The sequence below is a fragment of the Cervus elaphus genome, chromosome 9 (genome assembly GCF_910594005.1).
Source record: "Cervus elaphus chromosome 9, mCerEla1.1, whole genome shotgun sequence".
NCBI lineage: Eukaryota > Metazoa > Chordata > Mammalia > Artiodactyla > Cervidae > Cervus > Cervus elaphus.
This window is the reverse complement of record NC_057823.1, coordinates 28840625-28864810: the sequence shown is the minus strand read 5'-3', so window position 1 is coordinate 28864810 and position 24186 is coordinate 28840625. Positions and strand designations below refer to the sequence as shown.

At 39.1% G+C, this 24186-nt stretch overlaps 1 protein-coding gene across 3 annotated transcripts in view; it reads left to right on the top strand.

The window, feature by feature from the left end:
- The window catches only part of MEGF10 (multiple EGF like domains 10), a 171875-nt gene that overhangs the window by 67812 nt on the left and 79877 nt on the right, over nucleotides 1–24186 (top strand). For all 3 annotated transcript variants that reach the window (XM_043912206.1, XM_043912205.1, XM_043912204.1), the window contains exon 5: nucleotides 17861–17953. In XM_043912206.1, coding sequence (XP_043768141.1) covers nucleotides 17861–17953 — 93 coding nt within the window. The remainder of the gene's footprint in view (nucleotides 1–17860; nucleotides 17954–24186) is intronic.

The window sequence follows — 24186 nt, the reverse complement described above, 5'->3', positions numbered from 1 at the left end:
CATGTACTAAAATATCCAAATCTCTCCTACACTTAGGACGTTCTCAGCCATTATTTATTTAAATAAGCTTTCTGCTTCCTTTTCCCTCTCTTTTCTTTCATGATTTGCTATTGATTCCCTTTATGGTACCCTATAGATAACATAGGCTTTCTTAACTCTTTTTTATTCTTTTTTCCTTTGTTCTCCTCTGTCTGTCTTCCTTTTCACAGATTCTTTTTTCTGTTTGATAAATTCCTTTGTTGATGCTCTCTATTGTATTGCTCTCTATTTTTCATTTTATTCATTATATTCTTCAGATCCAGAATTTGTTTGGTTCTTTTTTTATGATTTCCATTGCTTTATTAAGCTTCTTGTTTGTGTGTTTATCCTGATCTTATTGAATTGTCTTTCCATGTTTTCTTGTAGTTTATTGAGCTTCTTTTTAAAAAGCTGTTTTGAATTCTTTATTAGGTAAATCTCAGGTCTCCATGCCTTTGATGTTGGTTACCAGAGATTATTATGCTTCTTTGGTGATGTCATGTCTCCTTGATATTTAATGTTCCTTGAACTCTTTTGTTTCTGTTTTCACTTTTGCAGTAGCAGTCACCTCCTCTGTCTTTCCTTACTGATTTTGGTAGATAAAAATGTCTTCTGTCAGCTCTGTTGGGGATTCTGAGACTTTCTGAGACCTTCTGTTGGTATGCCATCATGGTTATCTGGGTCATGAACATCTTTTTTTGTATAATTCTTCTGTGTATTCTTGCCACCTCTTCTTGTTTTCCTCTATTTCTTTGCATTGATCACTAATCAGTAGATGGGGAATAGATGGGGAACTGATCAATAGATGGGGACTAGACGGGGAACTGTTCAATAGATGGGGAAACAATGGAAACAGTAAGAGACTTTATTTTCTTGGTCTCCAAAATCACTGCAGATGGTGACTGCAGCCATGAAATTAAAAGATGCTTGCCCCTTGGAAGAAAAACGATGACCAACCTGACAGCATATTAAAAAGCATAGACATTACTTTGCCAACAAAGGTCTGTCAAGTCAAAGCTATGGTTTTTCCAATAGAAATGTATGGATGTGAGAGTTGAACTATAAAGAAAGATGAGCGCTGAAGAATTGATGCTTTTGAACTGTGGTGTTGGAGAAGACTCTTGAGAGTCCCTTGAACTGCAAGACGATCAAACCAGTCCATCCCAAAGGAAATCAGTCCTGAATATTCATTGGAAGGACTGATGCTGAAGCTGAAGCTTCAATACTTTGGCTACCTGATGTGGAAAACTGACTCATTGGAAAAGGCCCTGATACTGGGAAAGACTGAAGGCAGGAGGAGAAGGGGACGACAGAGGATAAGATGGTTTGATGGCATCACCGACTCGATGGACATGAGTTTGAGTAAGCTCTGGGAGTTGGTGATGGCCAGGGAAGCCTGGCGTGCTGCAGTCCATGGGGTTGCAAAGAGTCGGACACAACTGAGTGACTGAACTGAACTGATTGATATGCCTGCTCTATGCTTCCTGCTCCCTCTTATGTGAGAAGCCTTAAATTTGAATGGCTTCTCTACATTCTACAGTGCAGTAACCTGGGGACTGACACCCTGCCTTTTGCTTTTCCAAGGGGAGAGCTAAATCTCAAGTTAGGATCTCTCCCTGGTCCACAGATTGAGGCGAGCTTTTTTCATACGTTCAGTAGCAGTTTGCCAAAGCTCATTCTCACCTCTGTTGGCAGCTTGCACAGTAAGCTGGATAAATAGTAGGGGGTGGTGTTGGTTGAGGTCACAGAGTACTGGGAATGCCCATGGACCAGTTGGGGGTATCCACAGGCTCAACATATGCTTTGGCACGTGGGTGGGCTTCGTGATAGACTCTGTGACACGCATAGTTGGATCCACGTTTCTTTAATGCCCTCTGAGATTTCTTTCTGCTTTTCTCCCAGTCTTCTTCCCTCCCTCTGGTCATGTAGCTCACAACTCCATACTCTTGAACATAGTAAGAGAGAGAGGGGCCTCTCTGACAAAGTCCTACACAGCTGGGGGGAAGCTCCACTCATTCATATGCACTAGCTTTCCCCCACATGAGAAATCACAGGATGAGAAGGACTCTCTCAACATGTGCTATGGGCAGGGTGGTGCGCATAAAGTCTAACCATTCCTCTTACCCTCTCCAGTGTGTCCAAACTGATATATACATATTTTTTTTATCCAGTGATGTGCTGGAGCTTCTCCTCTAGACACCTGGTACTTCTTAAAGGCTATCTCATCCAGGTGTTATTGTCTAATACATTGTTCTCTTGGGGTTCCTAGACCATGGCCAAGATGGACTGGAGAGTTCACAGGCCACTCAGTGGCCACAACTGGGAACAGGTCTGTGTGCCTATTACTTGATGCGCAGTTAGGTGAGACTGCTTCTGGGCCCCTTCGTATATGGTGTTGGATCCCATAGCTCCCACAAAGGCTTTTTTATCTGTGGGTGAGTGCTGAGTTATTGTTCTTGAAGGGGGATACCATGATAGATGTCTTTTTCAGGCGTGTTGGCTGTGTCACTCTGCAATTTCCTCTAAGGACAGTGATGATGTCTGTTTAAACAACTCAAGAAAGAGAAATTTTAGTTGAGTCATGACAGGATATAGCAGACACTTCCTTCCCTTCACCAGTGTGTAGATAATACACCTATTTACTATCTTCATCAGTTGGTACAGCATTGGCTGGGCCTGTCTTCCAGGTATCGAACTATTATTCATAGAGCTATTTCATGGCAAATGGTTGTTTACCAAAAGCGAAGTTGTCAATGGGTTATCTGCTTCTGTATATGAAGCTGATTTTGATATTAAATTCAAAATGGCTGTATAAATCATAGATTTGCAGTTAGTACAAGAGTCAATACTAAAATTAAGAGAAAAGGATGGATAAGTTTAAAATGCAATCTGTCAAAGAGCTTTATGGCTCTTCATTCTGAACATTCTAAGACCGTCTGATGTATTTATAAAGCAGGCCAATACTCTGTTGGAGGTGGCAAACTAGCAGGCTGAGTGATTTGACACATAATCATGTTTTGTTTGGTCCACTTAATATTTGCATTTAAAGAACTTTTAACATGAAACCTAGGACTTTTATCTTCTACAGAAACATCAAGAGATTAGTAACACTGGCTTGATCTTCTTATGTGGCAGTAGGCACGAGACACTATTGCCTATCAGAGCCTACCCTTTTATTTATTTATTTTTAATTAAGATATAATTGATACGTTAGTTTCAGATGTACAGCATAATGATTCAATATTTGTATATATTGTGAGATGATCACCACAGTAGGGCTAGTTAATGCTTGTCACCACACATAGTTACAAAATGGTTTTTCTTGTGGTGAGGATTTTTATGGTCTTTTCTCTTAGCAACTTTCAGATATGCTATACAGGATTATTAAATATAGTTACCATCCTATACATTACATTCCCATGACTTATTTTTATTTTATAACTGGCAGTTTGTACCTTTTGACCCCCCTGGAGCTGCTCCTTTTTAAATGAGCACATGCTGTCTGGATTTTCCAAGCCTTATTGACCTACTTACTCTTTTCATTGATCCCCCTGGTTCCTGCAGGCATTTGAGTTTGTGTTCCCTGGTTTTTATGAGCCCTTCTAGTATCAATGATCCTGCTGCCAGCTTTCTTTTAGATGTTTGATCCTACCCTTTCTGAAGAACTTCTGCCACTTAATATAGACATTTGGCTTAAGGCTTACATAGTGAAATGCAAATGTCCCTGACAAGGGAAATAAACTTAGTTGCTGTAATTAGTCATTGATTCTTGGCTATGAGAACTCCATTTATTCTCAAGTTAGCGTTGACAGAGTAGGAGAGCAAAGAGGACACGAGGGCACCAGAGTCCAAAAGGAAATGTCCAGGGGCCATCACCCAGGAGGAATGGGAAAAGTGGCAACTATGACCATCACTGCCCTCTTCACTTTCCCCGGAGCTGGCATTTATTATTAACATGTGATTCAAACATGTTGGATAACCAGAAGCAAAGTGTCTGGAAGCAAGTATCAGCACAATGAAATAGGGCAGAGAAATTCACGGGGGTGCAAAGCATGCTGTGGGAAGGAATATTTGTCACGGAATTCCATGGCTCTGTAGAAAGTGGTCAGACCAAGAGGAATGCCATTCTAAAAACAGAAGAGCCTGGTGTGACAGTTCCCACAGAATCACCCTGCTTTCCCAGTAGATGCAAGCATGACCAGACAGGAAGGAAAATAATTCATCCCAAATGAAGGTACCTTCCTTCTGGTTTCTTCTCTCAACTGTCTCCTGATGATTCCAAAATCCTTCTCAAATTGAATCGGTTTGCAGTTGTCTCATCAAACCAGTTTGTAGGCTGAGTTGTTAGGAATTTGTGCTTAGGAGAATTAGAGTTTTTTTTCAGCACTTGTTAACTTTTTGAAACTCTGGTCCATTAGGATCGTGTTACTTATATTATTCAAATCTGATTTAACGTAAAGAGACACAATGTGGGAGTTGTGGCCAGAAGAGCTAATGCCTGTGTATGTGTGGAATTAAGCTGAAAACTTTCCATTTTTAAATAAATGAATAGGATTATGTGCTCCACAGATGGTATTACAATCCCTTGTGTGGGATCCATTACAAAAGTCAATTTCATTGCTTTCCTTGTATATGTCATTTACTTTGTAGAGAAGCTTAGTGTAGAACATTGCATTGTGAGTTTGTCATATTAGCATTTCCCCAAATAAATATGTCTTGGGAGGCTCTAAAACAAATATCTTCAAAAACGTTTGGAGAACCCACTCTCCAATGACCACACTTACTGAAATTGCAAAGCATGTTTATAGTGTCTTAGTGTTAACTCAGGTTTTTTATTATGTCCTGTTTGTATAGAGAGAGGTCTCTTTGGCCCTGTCTGGAAGTTCTTCTCACATTCTACCTTTCCTTTTTTAAGAACAGCTTTACTGAGGTAAAATTGTCATAAAATAAACTGCACATATTTAAGGGTGTGAGTTGATAGGTACTGACATATGTCTATAATCATGAAATCACATCAAACATGATAGTGAACTTGTTCATCATGTATAAATATTTGCTCATGTCCCTTTGTAATTCCTCCTAGCCATTCCTACCTGCATGCCTCCGCCCACCCTCGGGTAACCATTGGTCTGCTTTCAGTCACTTTAGGTTGGTTTGCATTTTCTAGAGCTTTATATTAACACATATGCAATCACAGTGTGTTCTTTTTTGTTTCTGGTCTCTTTCACTCAGCATAATCACTTTGGGATTTATCCATATTGTCAGATATATTATTGATTCATTTCTTTTTAGTGCTGAGTAGTATTCTGTTCTATAGATATACTGTAATTTATTTATTCTTTCATCTATTTATGGATACTTGGATTCATTCCGGGTTTTAGCAATTACAAATAAAGTTGCTCTGAGAATTTGTGTGAAAGTCTTGGTATGGATATATGCCTTCATTTCTTTTGGGTAATACCTTGGAGTAGGTATAAATCATTTGGTACAGTCTTTGAACACAGTGTAGAGATGCTTTGTTTGTAGTAGCCAAAAGCTGAAAGTAATACAAATGTCCATCAGCAATGTAAGAAACTGAATAAAATTTCCACAGTCATTGTCAACTGGCAATGTAATGAGAGTTCTAATTCTTCCAATCCTTGGTATAGTCGATCTTTCTCATTTCAGTCATTTGAATGGATAGGTAGTATTATTTTATTGTAGTTTTAATTCATACTATTCTGGTGCCTAGTGATATTGAGAATCTTTTTTAAGACATATGTACCACTAATACATCTTACTTGGTGAAGTGAGTAAATCTTTTCGCCTGTTCATTTATTTGTAATTGAGCTGTTTATCTTCTTATTTAGTATTTTTTGTATATTCTGAATACAAGTTCTTTATCAGCTAGTTTTTAAATAAATATTTCTTCCCTTCTGTGACTTGTCAATCTCTTAATGATATTTTTTGAAGAGCAGAATTTTTTAGTTTTGATGGATAAATTTATTAATTTGTTCTTTGCAAGTTGTACTTTTGGTACCATATCTAAGAAGTCTTTGCCCAACTCAAGGTCACAAAGGTTTTTTCCTATGTTTTTTTCCAGAGGCTATATACTTTTAAGTTTTATATTTAGGTTTATGATTCATTTTGAGTTAATATTTGTATATGGTGCAAAATTATATATCCATATTTATTTATTTGCCTATAGATATCCAAATTTCCCAGCATTGTTGAGAAGACTGTTCTTTCTTCACTGAATTATCTTTGTGCCCCTGTCAAAGGATAACTGTCTATATATGTGTGGATTGTTTGACTATCTTCTGTTCCCTTGATCTGTTTGTCTATATATATACATCAGTATTGGAGGAGGAAATGGCAACCTACTCTAGTTTTTTTGCCTGAAAAATCCCATGGACAGAGGGAGCGTGGCGGGCTACAGTCCAAAGGGTCACAAAGAGTTGGACACAACTGAGTGACTAAGTGCAGACATCAATATCACACTGGCTTAATTACTGTAGTTTTTGGGTCTTTAAATCAAGTAGTATTAGTCTTTATCTTTTCCTGAGTTGTTTTGGCTATTGTAGGTCCTTTGTATTTACATATGAATTTTAAAATCACCTTGTCAGTTTCAACCAAAGAAGCTGCTGGGATTTTAAGTGATATTGCGTTGAACCTGTCGATCTATTTGGGAGAAAATTAATCTTAACAGTAGTGAGTCATCTGTTTTGTAAGTAATGTCTCTATTTTTATTTGGAGAGAATATCCCGTATATTCTGTTGTTGTTGGGTGAGGTGTTCTGTAAATGTCAAATAGGTCACTTTCCTTGGTAGTTTAATTAATTTTTGTCAGCAATGGTGTTAGTTATTAGTGTATAGGTCTTTCACATCTTTGGTCAGATTTATCCCTAAATTTCTCATATTTTTGGTATTATTATAAATGGCTTTTAAAATTTCCATTGCTGATTGTTTCTCTCCTGTATATGGAGATATAATTAAGTTTTTTATATTGGTTTTCATCTGCAAACTTGTTAAACTCTCTTATTATATTAGTACCTTTTTTAAAGCAGATTTCCATTAGATTTTCTGAAATATATATTTCAGATATGTTCAATAATTCAATATATATTTCAATAATCTGTAAACAAAGACAGTTTTGCTTCTTCCTTCCCAATCTTTTATTGATACTTCTGTTTTCTTGCATTATTACCTTGCTAGACCCTAGCTGAATAGCAATTACAGGAGCAGACATCCTTGTTTCATTCCTAATCTAAGGGGTCAAGTGTCATTCTTTTACTGTTGAGTCTAATCTTAGTGATAGGTCTTTCATATTTGCTCCTTTAGGTCAAGGAAGCTCTTTTTTTTTTTTTTTTTTGAGTAATCTCAATTTGTAGAGAATTTTTTTCAGGAATGGATGTTGGATTTTGCCAAGTGCTTTTGGGATATTTTTGAGATACTTATTTTCTGCTATTATAGAGTTTTTTTTAAAACTCAGGAACTGACTCATCTGAAAAGTCTTCCAAAGGGCCAGTGTATGTTAGGAATCATGTTTGGCTGCAATAAGTAGATAGTTGAAAAATGGAAACATTTACTGAGGAATTTTTTATTTTTTATGTAATGAAATGTCTGGAAGTTAGTGGTTTATGGCATTTGTTCATCCATGCAAGAAATTCAGAGCAAAGAGTTCCATGATTCCCTGGGCACTTCCCTCAGGGTTGTGTGTGTGTGTGCTCAGTCATGTCCTACTCTTTGCAACCCCATGGACTGTAACCTGCCAGGTTTCTCTGTGAAATTTTCCAGGCGAGAATACTGGAGTTGGTTGCCATTTCCTAATGGAGGAGATCTTCCCAACCCAAGGATCGAACCTGTGTCTCTTGTGTCTCCTATATTGGCACTGGATTCTTTACCACCGTACCACCTGGGAAGTCCCTCCCTCAAGGTTGCCTGATGGTATTTTCAGATTCAGCCTTTTGGTCCACATACTGGGCGTCAAGAAGAAGAAAGAGATGGGAAATTGCACTTACCATTGAGCCTATCCTTCTATACTGTTTCCACATGGACACTTCAATCCAGAAAGAGGGTTGGGAATGTGGTTTATTGCTGGTCATGTCATTGTCCTTGGTGAAAGCGGTAGAAAGAAGACTATACATTAGGTATACAATTAGAGATGTCTGCCAAAGACACTGGCAGTAATTATTCTTTGTACTTGTCCTTCCAGCTCTGTCATGAAAGCTCTATCAATAATGGAAGGAAAGGAAGTTTAGGTATGGATTTTTAAAAATACCTTTACTAACTTCAACTTTCTAGACTTCCACTGTTTTCTCACTCTCCATGACTGATCAGCCATCAATGCATGTCACGTATATGAACTTGTGATGGCTGTGGGGTGAGAGCCCCTTGCCCTATGCAGTGTGTTATGTATCTTTGGGGGTAGATAAAAAGAGAATGAAGTCTGAAGCAGCTGCTGTTGGCATCTCTTTCCTGCAACTTTATTCCAGAGATGTCCACTTCCCCAGATATCCCCAGGATATTCTCGCTTTCCTGAGATCCTCCTTGTTATCACTCCAGGTGGAATTAATTGCTCTCTTCAGTATTTTTATGATGACTTTTTTGAGATGTAGTTCAATACCATAATATTCCACCATTAATAATTTAGTGGGTTTTAGCATCTTTACAGAATTGTACAACCAGGACACAATCAATTTTAGAATACTTTTATTTCCTCAGTAAAACCCTGTACCCATTAGCTATCACTCCACATTCATACTTAGTCCCTCCCAGTCCTAGTCAACAACTAATATACTTTCTGTCTCTATTTGGATTACATATAAATGGAAACATTGAATATGCTTCACAGTATTTGTTCATGTAGTAGTGTATTGTTAATTGCTCATATGTGTCTGACTCTTTACCACCCCATGGACTGTAGCCTGCCAGGCTCCTCTGTCCATGGGATTCTCCAGGCAAGAATACTGGAATGGGTTGCCATTTCCTTCTCCAGGGGATCTTCCCAACACAGGGACTGAACCTGGTCTCCTGCATTGCAGGCAGATCCTTTCCCTGTGCTACACCTGCATTCCACTTTGCATTTTTGGGGTTTGGGGAGCCTATATTTGACTTCCTTTGCAGACTAAGAGTTCCTGGTCTGCCATTTTTGTGTCCATAGTAGTGTCCAGTAATGTGCCTGCTACCTCGGTAACCTCCTTGAATTGAAGGAGAAGGAAATCCATTCCTTTTCATGAAAAAACACAAGAAGGCAGACTGCAATGTAATGTGTGCAAATATGAAAACAAAATGATTCTGCTCTGTAGTGAACACTGTAGCAGGAATTTGATTTTTATAGAGACATTGCATATAATTGGTCACAAACAAAAATATGGAGTGGATAAAATTTATCTTAGAAGTCAATTCTCTACTTTCTCTGTTTTTCTCATCTGAATATTCTAACTCCTGACTTGCAGCCATCTAGCATACCTGCCCTAGTATCTGACCCAGTGAAGTTGTTATCATCCTTTTCTTCCTGTCTCCCTACTCCCACCAAAACTCATCAGACATTTTGGTCAACTAAGATTCAGACACCTGGAGTCACTCCTACTGCCTCTATTGCCACTGCAAATATTGGGAAAATCATTTCATTTTCCAGGTCCCAGTTTTCTTATCTGAAAGATGTGGGAATAGTGTTCAGTAAAGGCACCTTTAACTCTAAGAAATCTATGTTCCTCTGTAGCAATTCAGAATAAAAAATAAGCAAGACAAGACTTGTTACTTTTTATTCATGACATCAAGATAGACTTCTCAGGAAAGATGGATTAGTTGAAAGGTGTGTCTTTCTCAGTTCAGTTGCTCAGTCGTGTCTGACTCTTTGCAACCCCATGGACTGCAGCACGCCAGGCTTCCCTGTCCATCACCAACTCCCAGAGCTTACTCAAACTCATGTCCATTGAGTCAGTATTGCCATCAAACCATCTCCTCCTCTGTCGTCCCCTTCTCCTCTTGCCTTCAATCTTTCCCAATATCAAGGTCTTTTCCAATGAGTCAACTCTTAGATAAGGTGGCCAAAGTATTGGAGTTTCAGCTTCAACATCAGTCCTTCCAATGAATATTCAGGACTGATTTTCTTTAGGATGGACTGGTTGGATCTCCTTGCAGTTCAAGGGACTCTCAAGAGTCTTCTCCAACACCACAGTTCAAAAGCATCAATTCTTCTGAGCTCAGCTTTCTTTATAGTCCAACTCTCACATCCATACACGACTACTGGAAATATTATATCTTTGACTAGACAGACCTTTGTCAGCAAAGTAATATCTCTGCCTTTTAATATGCTGTCTAGGTTGGTCATAGTTTTCCTTCCAAGGAACAAGCATCTTTTAATTTCATGGCTGCAGTCACCATCTGCAGTGATTTTGGAGCCCAAGAAAATAAAGTCTATCACTGTTTCCATTGTTTCCCCATCTATTTGCCATAAAGTGATGGGACCAGATGCCATGATCTTAGTTTTCTGAATGTTGAGTGTTAAGCCAGTTTTTTCACTCTCCTCTTTCACTTTCATCAAGAGGCTCTTTAGTTCTTCTTCACTTTCTGCCTTATTGTTGGTGTCATCTGCACATCTGAGGTTATTGATATTTCTCCCAGCAATCTTGATTCCAGCTTGTGCTTCATCCAGTCTGGCATTTCTCGTGATGTACTCTGCATATAAGTTAAATAAGCAGGGTGACAATATACAGCCTTGACATACTCCTTTCCCGATTTGGAACCAGTCTGTTGTTCCATGTCCAGTTCTAACTGTTGCTTCTTGACCTGCATACATATTTCTCAGGAGACAAGTTAGGTGATCTGGTGTTCCCATCTCTTTAAGAATTTTCCACAGATTGTTGTGATCCACACAGTCAATGGCTTTGGTGTAGTCTGTAAATCAGAAGTAAGTGTTTTTCTGGATCTCTCTTGCTTTTTCGATGACCCAGTGGATGTTGGCAATTTGATCTCTGGTTTCTCTGCTTTTTCTAAAACCAGCTTGAACATCTGGAAGTTCATGATTCACATACTGTTAATGCCTGGCTTGGAGAATTTTGAGAATTACTTTGATAGCATGTGAGATGAGTGCAATTGTGTGGTAGTTTGAACATTCTTTGGCATTGCCTTCCTTTGGGATTGGAATGAAAATTGACCTTTTCCAGTCCTGTGGCCACTGCTGAGTTTTCCAGATTTGCTGGCATATTGAGTGCAGCACTTTCACAGCATCACCTTTTAGGATTTGAAATAGCTCAACTGGAATTCTATCACCTCCACTAGCTTTGTTCATAGTGATACTTCCTAAGGCCTACTTGACTTCACATTCCAGGATGTCTGGCTCTAGGTGAGTGATCACACCATTGTGGTATCTGGGTCATGAAGATCTTTTTTGTATAGTTCTTCTGTGTACTCTTGCCACCTCTTAGTATTTTCTGCTTCTGTTAAGTCTATACCATTTCTGTCCTTTATTGAGCCCATCTTTGCATGAAATGTTCCCTTGGTATCTCTGATTTTCTTGAAGAGATCTCTAGTTTTTCCCATTCTATTGTTTTCCTCTATTTGCGTTGATCACCGAGCAAGGCTTTCTTATCTCTCTTTGCTATTCTTTGGAACTCTGCATTCAAATGGGTATATTTTTCCTTTTCTCCTTTGCCTTTAGCTTCTCTTTTCTCAGCTATTTCTAAGGCCTCCTCAGACAACCATTTTGCCTTTTTGCATTTCTTTTTCTTGGGGATGGTCTTGATCACTGCCTCCTGTACAATGCCACAAACCTCTGTCCATAGTTCTTCAGGCACTCTGTCTATCAGATCTAATCCCTTGAATCTGTCACTTCCATTGTATAATCATAAGGGATTTGATTTAGGTCGTACCTGAATGGTCTAGTGATTTTTTTCCCTTACTTTCTTCAATTTAAGTCTGAATTTGGCACTAAGGAGTCCATGATCTGAGCCACAGTCAGCTCCCAGTCTTGTTTTTGCTGACTGTATAGAGCTTCTCCATCTTCCGCTGCAAAGAATATAATCAAACTGATTTCAGTATTGACCATCTGATGTGTTTCTAGTGGACAATTATTTTCAAGAGGTGGATCATGGAAGCATTTTTCAAATGAACTTAAATGCATTGATTATAATATATCCTTTAAGACACAGTAGGTACTGTGTTTATAGGTGTAATTGGTTTAAAGGAATCTCTAGTCTTTTCGCTCTTACTTTCACCTTTCTGCCATACCCTAGGTATAAATCCAAAGGGAAATGTTTATGGCAGAAGAGAAAACTATTGAGTGTAGTTAGTGGCTCCCAGTATTAAAGGCAAGTATTTACAAGTGAAAGGAATGAGTAACTGGTAATGGGATTTAAATGGATTTAGGAACTAAGGCTGAAACAGGATCCTAATTAGAGAAGATTCCAGGGTCATCAGGTCAGTCCTCACCTGTCCATCAGGCAGACAGGCTGTCCACAGCTTTGACTTCAAAGATAGAGCATGTTTTTCTCATCACTGTGTCTTGCCCCCCAGTTCTTGAGAGAGAGGATGCCTTGCCTGCCCCTTGCAACTTGATGTGTCCGCAGTGGAATACCAAATGGCTCCACATATTCAGCTTACATCAGTGTCTAAAAGATTACCAAAAACTCAGAATGTGATTCTTCACCATTTTCTTCAAGAGAGATGTAAAAAAGAATCATATTGGGTAGATTGTCTTTGTTAGCATTTTCCTGGAATTAATTGCACTTATAAAAATGAGAATAGGGGCTTCCTTGGTGGCTCAGTGGTCAAGAATTTGCCTGCCAATGCAAGGGTCTCAGGTTTGATCCCTGATCTGGGTAGATTCCACATACTACAGAGAAACTAAGCCCCTGTTCCACAACTATTGAGGCTGTGCTCCAGAGCCCGGGCGCTGCAACTACTGAGCCCGCATGTCCCAACTACTGAAGCCCGAGTGCCCGAGAGCCCATGCTCTGCAATAGGAGAAGCCACCTCAATGAGAAGCCCACATAGAGCAACTAGAGAGTATTCCTCGCTCTTTGCAACTAGAGAAAAGTCAGCAGTGAAGACCCAGCACAGGCAAAATAAGTAAATAAATATTTTAAAAATAATGATAGACTAGGGAATAAAATGACATTTTCCCATGGATGAGAAAGCCATACTTAGGACGGTTCTTTTGTGCTTCTTGAAATTTGAGCATTTGCTACAAGAAACCACTGTTCCCTGTCTTCTTTTCCAGCTGATTTTAGAATTTTCTATGTAACAAATTCATGTCTTTAACTCACCATGGTTTCTCACATGGAGTCTGTTAGTCATGAAAACTCAGCACCCAGAGTAGGTGGCATTTGAGGCTGAAAGGAAAGATGAAACTAGGGTAGGGATCTAGCTCAACCAGTTTCCTAGAGGGAGAGTCTGTGTTTGTCACCACAGATGCTATGGTCGTTTTCCTGCAACTTGGAGAATTGGTGCATCAGAGAACGAAGTTTTCTAGCTTGCTCTCATTTCTTGCATTCTCTCTTTGCTCTCACTGGTCTGTGGGTTCTTGATGAGAACTGTTGCTGGGTGTGGGGAGTCCCGAACTGTGGGACAGGGCATGGAACAGAGATAATGCTTATATGGCAGTCTAGTGCCATGTGGATTCTGCACCACCCAGCAGTAGAATTTTGTGTTCTTTCCTTTGAGGATCTGTACCAACAATGTATTTCATTATTTAGATCATTATTTGACCTTAGGCTTCAATGCCTTGAGGTGATTCCTTTGACTCTAGCTTTAATGAAGGGAAAAAAAAAATCGTTAGGAAAGCAGATTGCGCCTTCCAATTCCTAATTAACTTGCAGTCTAATTTGTTTTCTGCTATCTACTTATGTTTTGCTTTAGACTTTAGCCAAATGTTATTTCAAGGTTTTCATAAAAAAACAATAACAACAACTAGATTTTAAAATTACCATCAGAGGAGTTTTTTCATCTATTACAATTGACTGGTCTTCTTGGTGTTCATTTCATAAAATACAAAGTTTGTATCATCAGGAATCAAGCATGAGAGCATTTGCATGAGTATTCAGCAATCTCAAAGCATTTTGAAGCAGATCTTCTTTGATGTTTCCATGTAGAAATTCACTCAGTATCCTTTTTTGGAATCAACAAAACAAGAGTAACAAAGAACAATCAACTGGTACCCAAGCATAAACAATTCTGATTCCTGACCTTTTGGGACCCAGGTTTAACTTACCATGCGTTTTTTTACCCATTTTAGTAATATATTAGAGAAAAGGTTCTAGACTGGTTTGCTTAGTCCTTCCTTTCTTTCTGGTTGATTCAGGTGGGTGCAGTGCAAAATCTTTTGGTGTCACCCAGGGGCGAAGAGCTAAACTACATCTAAAACCACAGTTAAGTTTGCAGTCTGTATCGTGGCTGTGCATATCAAAGACATAGTTTGGAGGAGAGAAAGATGTGCAGTAAAAGAAGGCATAAAGGAAGATAAGGAATGAAAAAATGAGAGAGGAAAAAGGGAGAGGAGCAAATTGAGACTTGCCTGTGGAACACCCTCCAAACCCCTCCTCTCCTGGCCCCATGCTGTTTGTACATATAAAACCCCAGGTTACTGTCATTCAATCCAGTGACCTGAGTACCCAGAGATTTTCCAAGTTTCAAATGGTGGAACTGATTTTTTTGATCAAATGAAATTATATGTAGATGCCTAAGATATAAAGACGAAGTTGTGTTTTATTAATATAAATTTACTTCATAAGTTAACATTTATAACATTTGCTTAGTATAAAATTAATGGGTGAGAACAAGAGTATTTTAAATAGACATAATAATTGAAATTTGAGAATATGAATGGTACTTCCTTTCATCAACCACTATATACAATTTCTGTGTTTTCTTTTATTTATTTATTTTATTTTTATTAGTTGGAGGCTAATTACTTCACAACATTGCAGTGGGTTTTGTCATACATTGACATGAATCAGCCATGGAGTTACATGTATTCCCCATCCCAATCCCCCCTCCCACCTCCCTCTCCACCCGATTCCTCTGGGTCTTCCCAGTGCACCAGGCCGGAGCACTTGTCTCATGCATCCCACCTGGGCTGGTGATCTGTTTCCCTATAGATAATATACATGCTGTTCTCTCGAAACATCCCACCCTCGCCTTCTCCCACAGAGTCCAAAACTCTGTTCTGTACATCTGTGTCTCTTTTTCTGTTTTGCATATAGGGTTATCAGTACCATCTTTCTAAATTCCATATATATGTGTTAGTATGCTGTAATGGTCTTTATCTTTCTGGCTTACTTCACTCTGTATAATGGGCTCCAGTTTCATCCATCTCATTAGAACTGATTCAAATGAATTCTTTTTAATGGCTGAGTAATATTCCATGGTGTATATGTACCACAGCTTCCTTATCCATTCGTCTGCTGATGGGCATCTAGGTTGCTTCCATGTCCTGGCTATTATAAACAGTGCTGCGATGAACATTGGGGTGCACGTGTCTCTTTCAGATCTGGTTTCCTCAGTGTGTATGCCCAGAAGTGGGATTGCTGGGTCATAGGCAGTTCTATTTCCAGTTTTTTAAGAAATCTCCACACTGTTCTCCATAGTGGCTGTACTAGTTTGCATTCCCACCAACAGTGTAAGAGGGTTCCCTTTTCTCCACACCCTCTCCAGCATTTATTGCTTGTAGACTTTTGGATAGCAGCCATCCTGACTGGCGTGTAATGGTACCTCATTGTGGTTTTGATTTGCATTTCTCTGATAATGAGTGATGTTGAGCATCTTTTCATGTGTTTGTTAGCCATCTGTATGTCTTCTTTGGAGAAATGTCTGTTTAGTTCTTTGGCCCATTTTTTGATTGGGTCATTTATTTTTCTGGAATTGAGCTTCAGGAGTTGCTTGTATATTTTTGAGATTAATCCTTTGTTGCTTCATTTGCTATTATTTTCTCCCAATCTGAGGGCTGTCTTTTCACCTTACTTATAGTTTCCTTTGTTGTGCAAAAGCTTTTAAGTTTCATTAGGTCCCATTTGTTTATTTTTGTTTTTAGTTCCAATATTCTGGGAGGTGGGTCATAGAGGATCCTGCTGTGATTTATGTCGGAGAGTGTTTTGCCTATGTTTGTGTTTTCTTTTAAATGAACAGTAACAGAAAACTCTGGTTTTATATTAAAGAGAAATAGTATCTAATTTTTAAAACTTCTCAAATTGTGGAAACAGAATTTTAAGTAGATTTACTATCTTGAAGGAAGAGAAATTGAAAATTGGATGTCTGAAGACTGATCACTAACAATATGTTGCCAACATAGATGTCATCAGTACACTAGCCAAGTTGGACCAAGGACTGTCAAATTTGCATCTTTACAAAGGGTGCCAGCATCCTCTGTAAGATGCGAGTGTCCTAGGTGTACATGCTACCATGTAACAGTGTGATTCAAGATCCAGACCATCCCCTGCACAATTAGGGGAAATTATATATTATATTATTATAAGATACACACACACACACACATGCGCGAGCACACGCATGTGCATATACTGCTGAGCCAAAAGTGATCATCACTTTTGGCTCAGCAGTATATATATATATATATGTGTGTGTGTGTGTATATCTGATAATAATATAATATATAATGAATATATACACAATATAGACTTACAACAGTATATAAATCACACTGAAGATATTTAACGACATAGAAAGATTTTTTTCCCATTTTATTGAGGAAATATAAATTGAAAAATATTATGATTATCTTTTTTTCCTTAAGAGACAGGTTTATTTTGCTTGTTGGTATTTTATGATCGGGCAGTAGCTCCATTTTATTTTTATAATAAGAAATGAGTTAATAAAACTTATCTCTCAAGTGTAGGACAGCTTATCCCATCCTTAAGTAAAATTTTGGAAGCTCTTAAATCCAAACTCTTCTGAATTGTTTTCACAATTACTCATATATCCAGATACTTTAAAGAAGGTTTAACCATGTGAGTGACACTAAGGGTGAGGGTAATACTGACATCCCACACCTCATCTTTCTGATGTCCCTTTCTGTCTATCCATTGAGCTTTGTTTTGGAAATCATCAGACTACCCATCTGCTCATGTTTGCAATGATATCCCTTATCTTCACACGTTGGGTCACAGCAGTGATATGCAGTAATGAAATGGGAACTGAGATTTACTATTTCCTAAAGACCTGGATGACATTTTTCAGCTATTCTCCTCAACAGACAAAGGATATCTAGTTCTGCTGTGTCATAGTTATGAATAACACATGCACAAAGAAATTTGACTGTTGTTTCTAGTAAAGGTATCATTATATAAAGGGAATACCTTTTGGTCTCCTCTGTTGCCTTGGAATCCTGAGATCTTGCCTTGTGTATGTTTGTGCATCCACATATGCTTCTGCTGAAACAAAGAGGATATATTTGGTAGTCACTGATAATGTTTTTGGGTAGAGAGGGAGGTTGGAGGGGGGATCGGGATGGGGAATACATGTAAATCCATGGCTGATTCATGTCAATGTATGACAAAAACCACTACAATATTGTAAAGTAATTAGCCTCCAACTTATAAAAATAAATGAAAAAAAAAAAAAAAGTAGATCAGGCAGTTTTCCTTGAAACTTCTTTCCTAACTTAGCATGAAGTAGAGTTAAATAGTAGAAATGAAGGCATTTGTTTGGAGGTTTCAAAATAAGAAGGGGAATTGTTTGGTTACACAGAGGACTGCAAGAGGGCTGAGGAACGGAATGAAGAAAATTATCAAGCATGCATGTTGTTTTTAAGCGACACTTGAGACTGATATGTGAAACAGCTGTGTTGTTGGGGTTTTTTTTCTTGTGCCAACTTTCCTTATTTGATTGATTTTTCTCTCTGACAGCCCACTGTGCTGATAAATGTGTCCATGGTCGCTGCATTGCTCCAAACACCTGTCAGTGTGAGCCTGGCTGGGGCGGGACCAACTGCTCCAGTGGTAAGTGTCCACCTGCTGTTGTCTGTCTCCGGATGTTTTTGCTCTATGAGCCCCTTGTCTCCATGGGTTCCCCTCTGCAGCCCAGTGCAGAATGTGGTGTGGATCTCCAGCCCAGCTCACAAATAGTGTTTCTTTGAAATCTCTACATGTATTATACATAGAACTGTTATGAATAGAGTATAAAGAAAGGTGCTTGGAAAGCAGGAGATCTCAGTAATCTGATTCTGATACTTCTATGAATATGAATACATATTCCAGAGTAGGATCCAGAATTCAGATTCCTTCATTCAGTAAGGCAGTTGTGGTAACAGCTATTGTATTCTGACATCTGTTTTTACTTGTTCATGTATCTAATATATTTTCTTGGTGATGAAAACTTACTACTTGTTGGTTTTAAAGCAGAAGCAAAGTTGATATTTTCGATGCTTAACTTGTTTATTTATCTCTGAATTCTGAGGTACAAATAATAAGTACTTTCTCAGATAACTGGAGTGAACTGGTAGTAAATGAAAATTCATGACTATTTAGGTACTCATTCATAATATATAATTTGTCTCCATTATATTAGAATTATAATTCTAAGATGATGGTGTTTTGGACGTTAACAAATTGCACTTAAAATCCTGTATTCATGATTATGAGGATTAAATGATGGAATGTCATGTAATACAGTTGCTTTTCTAAATTTCACAGTTAAAACTTAAGTTTTCTGGCTAACTCCTTGCTGCGCATGTAATTGTGTACTCTTCCTGTTCCTTTATACTTCATTTTGCCTTGAAAAATGTGAGAAAGAGCTCAAGTGCAACTAAATTGTAATGCATGAAATGTTAACATTTAGAGAAAGGGAATAACAGTTTTCAAATTACCAAGCTCTCATGACAACACAGATTTGTCCTCGTTGCTACCAAAGAATTTCCTGAAACCAGTCAAAAAGAACGTCAGGCTATGTATAATAGGTAAGCTGGTTTTAGGAATTTTTACTTGCTTCCCTTTGGAATTGGGGAGGTTATTCTTTATCTAGTCAGAACTGCTTTGTTTTAGACTTGTGATTTCTTGGCTGTCTCTAAAACAGCATCGATCTCCAGGGGAGGTCCTTGTGCTGTCTGTGCACAGAACATTCCATGTGAAAGAGCCTTTTCATTGTGTCTTTGGGAGAGTGTATGCATGCCTCTCTGTCCCTGACAGGGTTCCCATTCCAATGGGTAACTGTCTTGCAGGGTTTTGTTTGGCTTCTGCTGGAGATCAGGAGGAGAGTGGGCATTTTGTTCACACTGTTGAGGCAGAATGTTTAGGATGTGGGATCTGGCTCATGTCCATTTTTTTGGCCAACTGACCTCAAATGCAGTGTTGCTTTCACTGACTTTTCCAGCTTAAAGATCAGTTGCGCCTACACATTTAGAAGAAAAATAACATTATTGTATAAACCATTGAGAAAGAGAAGAGTGGCTGTATTCTTCATCTGAGAAGTGAGATTTGTTATTACTAATTTCAGGGGGAATGTTGTGGAATTTTAGTCATAGTCATACTTTGTCCCCTAAGAGCTGCAGCTTACCTCTTGCTAAGAGATCAGACTGAAGTGTGTATAAACGAAAGAAAAGCCAGCGTGGGTTTTAGACTCTCTAGAACTGACTTGGGCCTTCTAGAAAATTAACTGTTGCTTTATTTTGGAATTGACCAACTTTTTGATGAAGCCTCTAGAATTCTTCTAGAGAAACACATGTTCTTTCAATTCTGGGTGAAGATACTGAGGTGACTTTTAGTTTATTCTCCACATCTCATGTCTTGGTATTATCATGAACAGAAGCATCAATAAACATGGACAGATATCAGAAGTCTTTAAAGATGGTCTGAGAAAACATTTCTGACACCTTTTTTAAGCACCTAAATTCTGTTCTGAGTCAGAGCACTGAATTTTGTTACCTGGGTTTTGTCTGTAGTTGTTACCCGAAAATGCTTCATTATGAGGTGTGTGATTTAATACTCTCAGCCACATAATTCTTGAAGCAAATGCATACTCTAGTAACCTATTAAGTAGCAGAGTTAAAATGACCTAGGTCCCAAGGATTTTTATCTCTCTGTCCCCTCCTCTTTGGTTATCATTATGCATATGTTGATACTATATATTAGATTGAGAAAATGATTTCTTTTTTAATTAGATCAATTCCTTGTATTAGGTAGGGTCCAATCAGGAGACAGAAATTGCAATTATTTTTTCGACTAAACCTTTCATTTTGGAACAATTTTAGTAAAGTTCCAAGATGGTAGAGAGTTTCCATACACCCACACCTAGTTTTCCCTTAAGTTAGCATTAGCGTGGCAAAACTAATTGCCCAAAATAATTGACCTGAATACACTACTAGTTAGTTCACTACTAGTATATTGCTGTTAAACTCTAGACTCTGTTTGAATTTCATTACTATTATTTTTTTATGAAAGTCCTCTTTCTTTTCCAAGATCCAATCCTGGTCACTACACTGCATTGTCATGTCTCCCCAATCCCCTCTGGCCTGTGACAATTACTCAGCCTTTGTTTTTCATAACTTTGACACCAACTAGCCAGCTATCCTGCAGAACGTCTCTCAGTTTGTGTTTTCCTCATGACTAGACTAGGGGTACAAGTTTTTAAAAGAACACCACGAAGTAGAAGTGCCCACCTCATGACATTCTATCAGGGGTATGATGAAATTCACATGACACCACCGACGATGTCATCCCTCAGTTAGCCTTCATCATTGAGTGGTGTGTAGTGTTTGCCAGATTTCTCCACATAAAGTTATGATTTTTCTCTTTCCCATTTCTATTCTCCAGAAATAAGTCACTAAGTCTAGTCTACCCTCAAGGGTGAAAGGTAGGGATTAAGCTCCATGGTTTGGGGAGGGGAGATTATCTATATATGTTATTTGGAATTCATCTGTAAAGGAGATTTATTTATTCTCTCCCATTTAGTCAGTCATTTATATCAGTGTGGGCTTATATATGTTTACATGAGAAATCCATATATTATTTTGTTGCTTAAATTGTTCTAGATCTGGCAATTGGGAATTGTTTTAGGTGGCTTCTGTGTCCTTTTGACCTGCCCTGGTCCTTTTGTTTGGCTCTTAGGTTTTGTTCTGTCTTTTGAGCACTTCCTTACTTTCTGCTACTGTAGGATTCTCCAGTCTAACTTTGTGTTTTTCCTTCTTCAATCATAGAATGAGCCACTAAATAATCGTATTTAGAAACCAAATCTGGATACTGGAGGCGCTTGTTGCTCCTGGAAAATATTGTAACTTGAGCAGGGAAGGTTTATTAAAAAGAATTATTAGAAAAAAAAAAAAAAGAATTATTAGCTGTAACAGGAAGGTGTTGTGGGCATTGGCTAGTAGAAAGTAGATAACTCTGAAAGGAATACAAGAATGGCAAATATAAGGAACACCCATACTCCCAGGGCTGAGATAGAACATGCAAAGAGGAAGCCCCAGTAGGGGTGTGGTACAGACCTTATGAGGACACAGCCACAGCTTACTGAAAGGCAGAGAGGCTGCTATGGTTTACTCCTCATGGGACCTGCTGGAATTCTGCTATCTGGAACTTGCTAGAAATGTGTTCTATAGGATGCTTGAGAAAGCTGTTCTGGAGACATGTCTTATCAGAAGCACCCTGTTACGGGTAGCCCAGGGGAGGTGCCCGGGATGTTGCTAGCTAACAGGTGCTGCTTGTCACAGCGCACTGTAGGAGCTGAATGTTGAAGAAGTTGCCCGTGCTGGAGGAGCAGGCACTTCAGGAGTCAGCTGAGCTGGCACGCTAGAAACACAATGGGAAACGCCTTCCTCTTGCAGTGTCTCTCAGCACCCTGGGAAAGTGCTTTTTCAGTCAGCCAGCTGGCAAGGAAGAGGATTTACATGGCCCGTGTCCATTTTGTAGATAAAAATGGAGGATAGCTTTAGCACTGAGAGGCAATAAAGTACATCCAGTCCACGCCTTTGGTTCCTTAGGTATCCTGTACACCTCTCTGTACACATTTGAATTTTTGCAGATAAACAAAACAACTCAGCCTTTCCATCTAATAAAACGCAGCCTGCCATCTTACAAGTTAGGATGTTCTTCGCTCTTTTCTCAAAATAAGGAGTTGCAAGTACCAGCAGTCATAGTATCCTTTGCTGGTTATGTTAAATTTTCCTGAAATTCAGAGGAAGTTTCACTGAGTATTTTGTTGTTGCTGTTGTTTAGTTGCTATGTCTGACTCTTTTGAAACTCCATGGACGTAGCCTGCCAGGCTCCAAGTCCATGGGATTTCCCAGGCAAGGATACTAGAATGGATTGCCATTTTCATCTCCAGGGGATCTTCCCAACCCAGGGATCAAACCCACGTCTCCTACACTGGCAGGCAAGTTCTTTATTCCTGAGCTACCAAGGAAGCCAACTATTTTGTTACCTAGATAGTAAAGTTACCTTTCCACAACTTTTATTTTATATAAGATAAAATGCAAAGAAAGAGAAGAAAAAATAGCTTCTACAAATAAACCTGTAGATGTAGCAAGCAAAGAGAACTCTTTTCTGTAATGACTCACAGGCTGTACTTGTGTGTGTGGACTCTTTCTTCCCCATTTCAGACATCTCCCTTCTCAGCCCAGACCTCAGTTGCTTAGGGTTCTTTGCCTGGAGGTATGACTCAAACCTCCACTTCTGAATTCTCAGTTGTCCTGCCCTTTTTTGGTCGTTCACCCTTTCCATTAACCTTTACTACTGGGGATGTGAGTTCCAAGAGGTGCCCCACAGAATCCCTTGGGTTCCAGACAGAGTTCAGCTTTCTCCCACTATGTAGCAACCCAGTTTCCCCTTGATGATCAGGATAAGTCACTCCAACCAGAAGAATAGCTCCTTTTATTTACATTATGAGTTTAAAATGAATAAATTGATAACTGTCACACACAACTGTCTGTCTTGTATATTTTTTCCTTCTCCATATACATGGGAGATTAAGTCTGACAGTTACCTTCCCAAGCACAAGTTTACAAAGGCTGCCTTTGGAGATTTAGTTTGACTGTTCACCTTGTCAGTGGATGGACAGATTCCTACATGTGGTGTATAGTCAGTGTTCCTGGGTCTCAATGTATCCTCTGTATGAAAAACCAGGTGTGTGAGAGAACTGAGCAGAGTTTGTTTGCTTGGAGTGAAATCATGATTTATTCAACTAGACTTAGGCATATTGCTTCTTTTTAAATTTGATTAAATGATTTTTTTAAAAAGCATACACATATTTTATGTTTATTGGCATCCTGGTGTGTACCCTGGCCTATTTGATGCTAATCTATCTTACCTCCACTTCTTTCTTTCCTCCTCTTTCCTGTTCTCTCTCTGTTCCTACCCCATCAATATCTTGGGTCTGTTCATCAATCCTGTGTTTCTCTTCCTCTCTCACTGGATGATAAACAGCTCCTGGAGGGTAGGGGCTGTGTATTATTAATCTCCCTAGCCGCCGCTCTGCTGTCATGTGACTGGAGCACAGTGAATGTTTGTTTCATTTAATGAGATTGAATGTGTGTCTCTGAGAAGGTCATTCATGTGTTCATGTGATGTGAATTTTCATTGATTACTGTGTGCAAGGAACTGTGCTGGATGCTGGGGATAGAGAAACCATTGGCAGTTGCTGGACCCACAGAGATTGAAGCCCTGTAGAAAAGTAGACAGACATGTAAGTGTCTTGTCCAGGGGAAGAGAACAGCCTCAGGAGAAGAGGTGGATGGAAGGAGCCAGAAATGGTGGTGGGTAGAGCGGTGAGAGATGTTCTGGGTGGACTAAAAAGAAGGACCTGATGTAGCGCTGGAAACAGAAATCAGACTGCTGTGTGGTGAGGGGTGATGCAAAGATGCTAAAGCATAAACTCATCTTCTGGAAACTTAGCTGGAAGGTCAACAAGAAGGAGCAAAGAGATGGGGAGTGAGTAAGAGACAGATGGAAGCTCAAGAGCAAGTTTTTGTGTTTGTTTGCTTGCTTTTGATTGTGTTCTAAGGTTAAAGAGGCCGAGAGGGCAGGGAGAGAGGGTAAGTCTGGAGGTTTAACTGAGAGGTCATTTAAATGAGGAAACACTGCTCCTGAGAAGACAGATGGCATCCTGACTCTGATGGAAGGATTGAAGTATGAAGTATTTCCGGTTCCCAACAGAGTGAGGGAGGAAACAGTGGCTGGCAGCATGTGGATAGGTTTCTGGGCTCAGAAGCTCATGGGCAGTGGGGAGGAGGATCTGAGTGAAT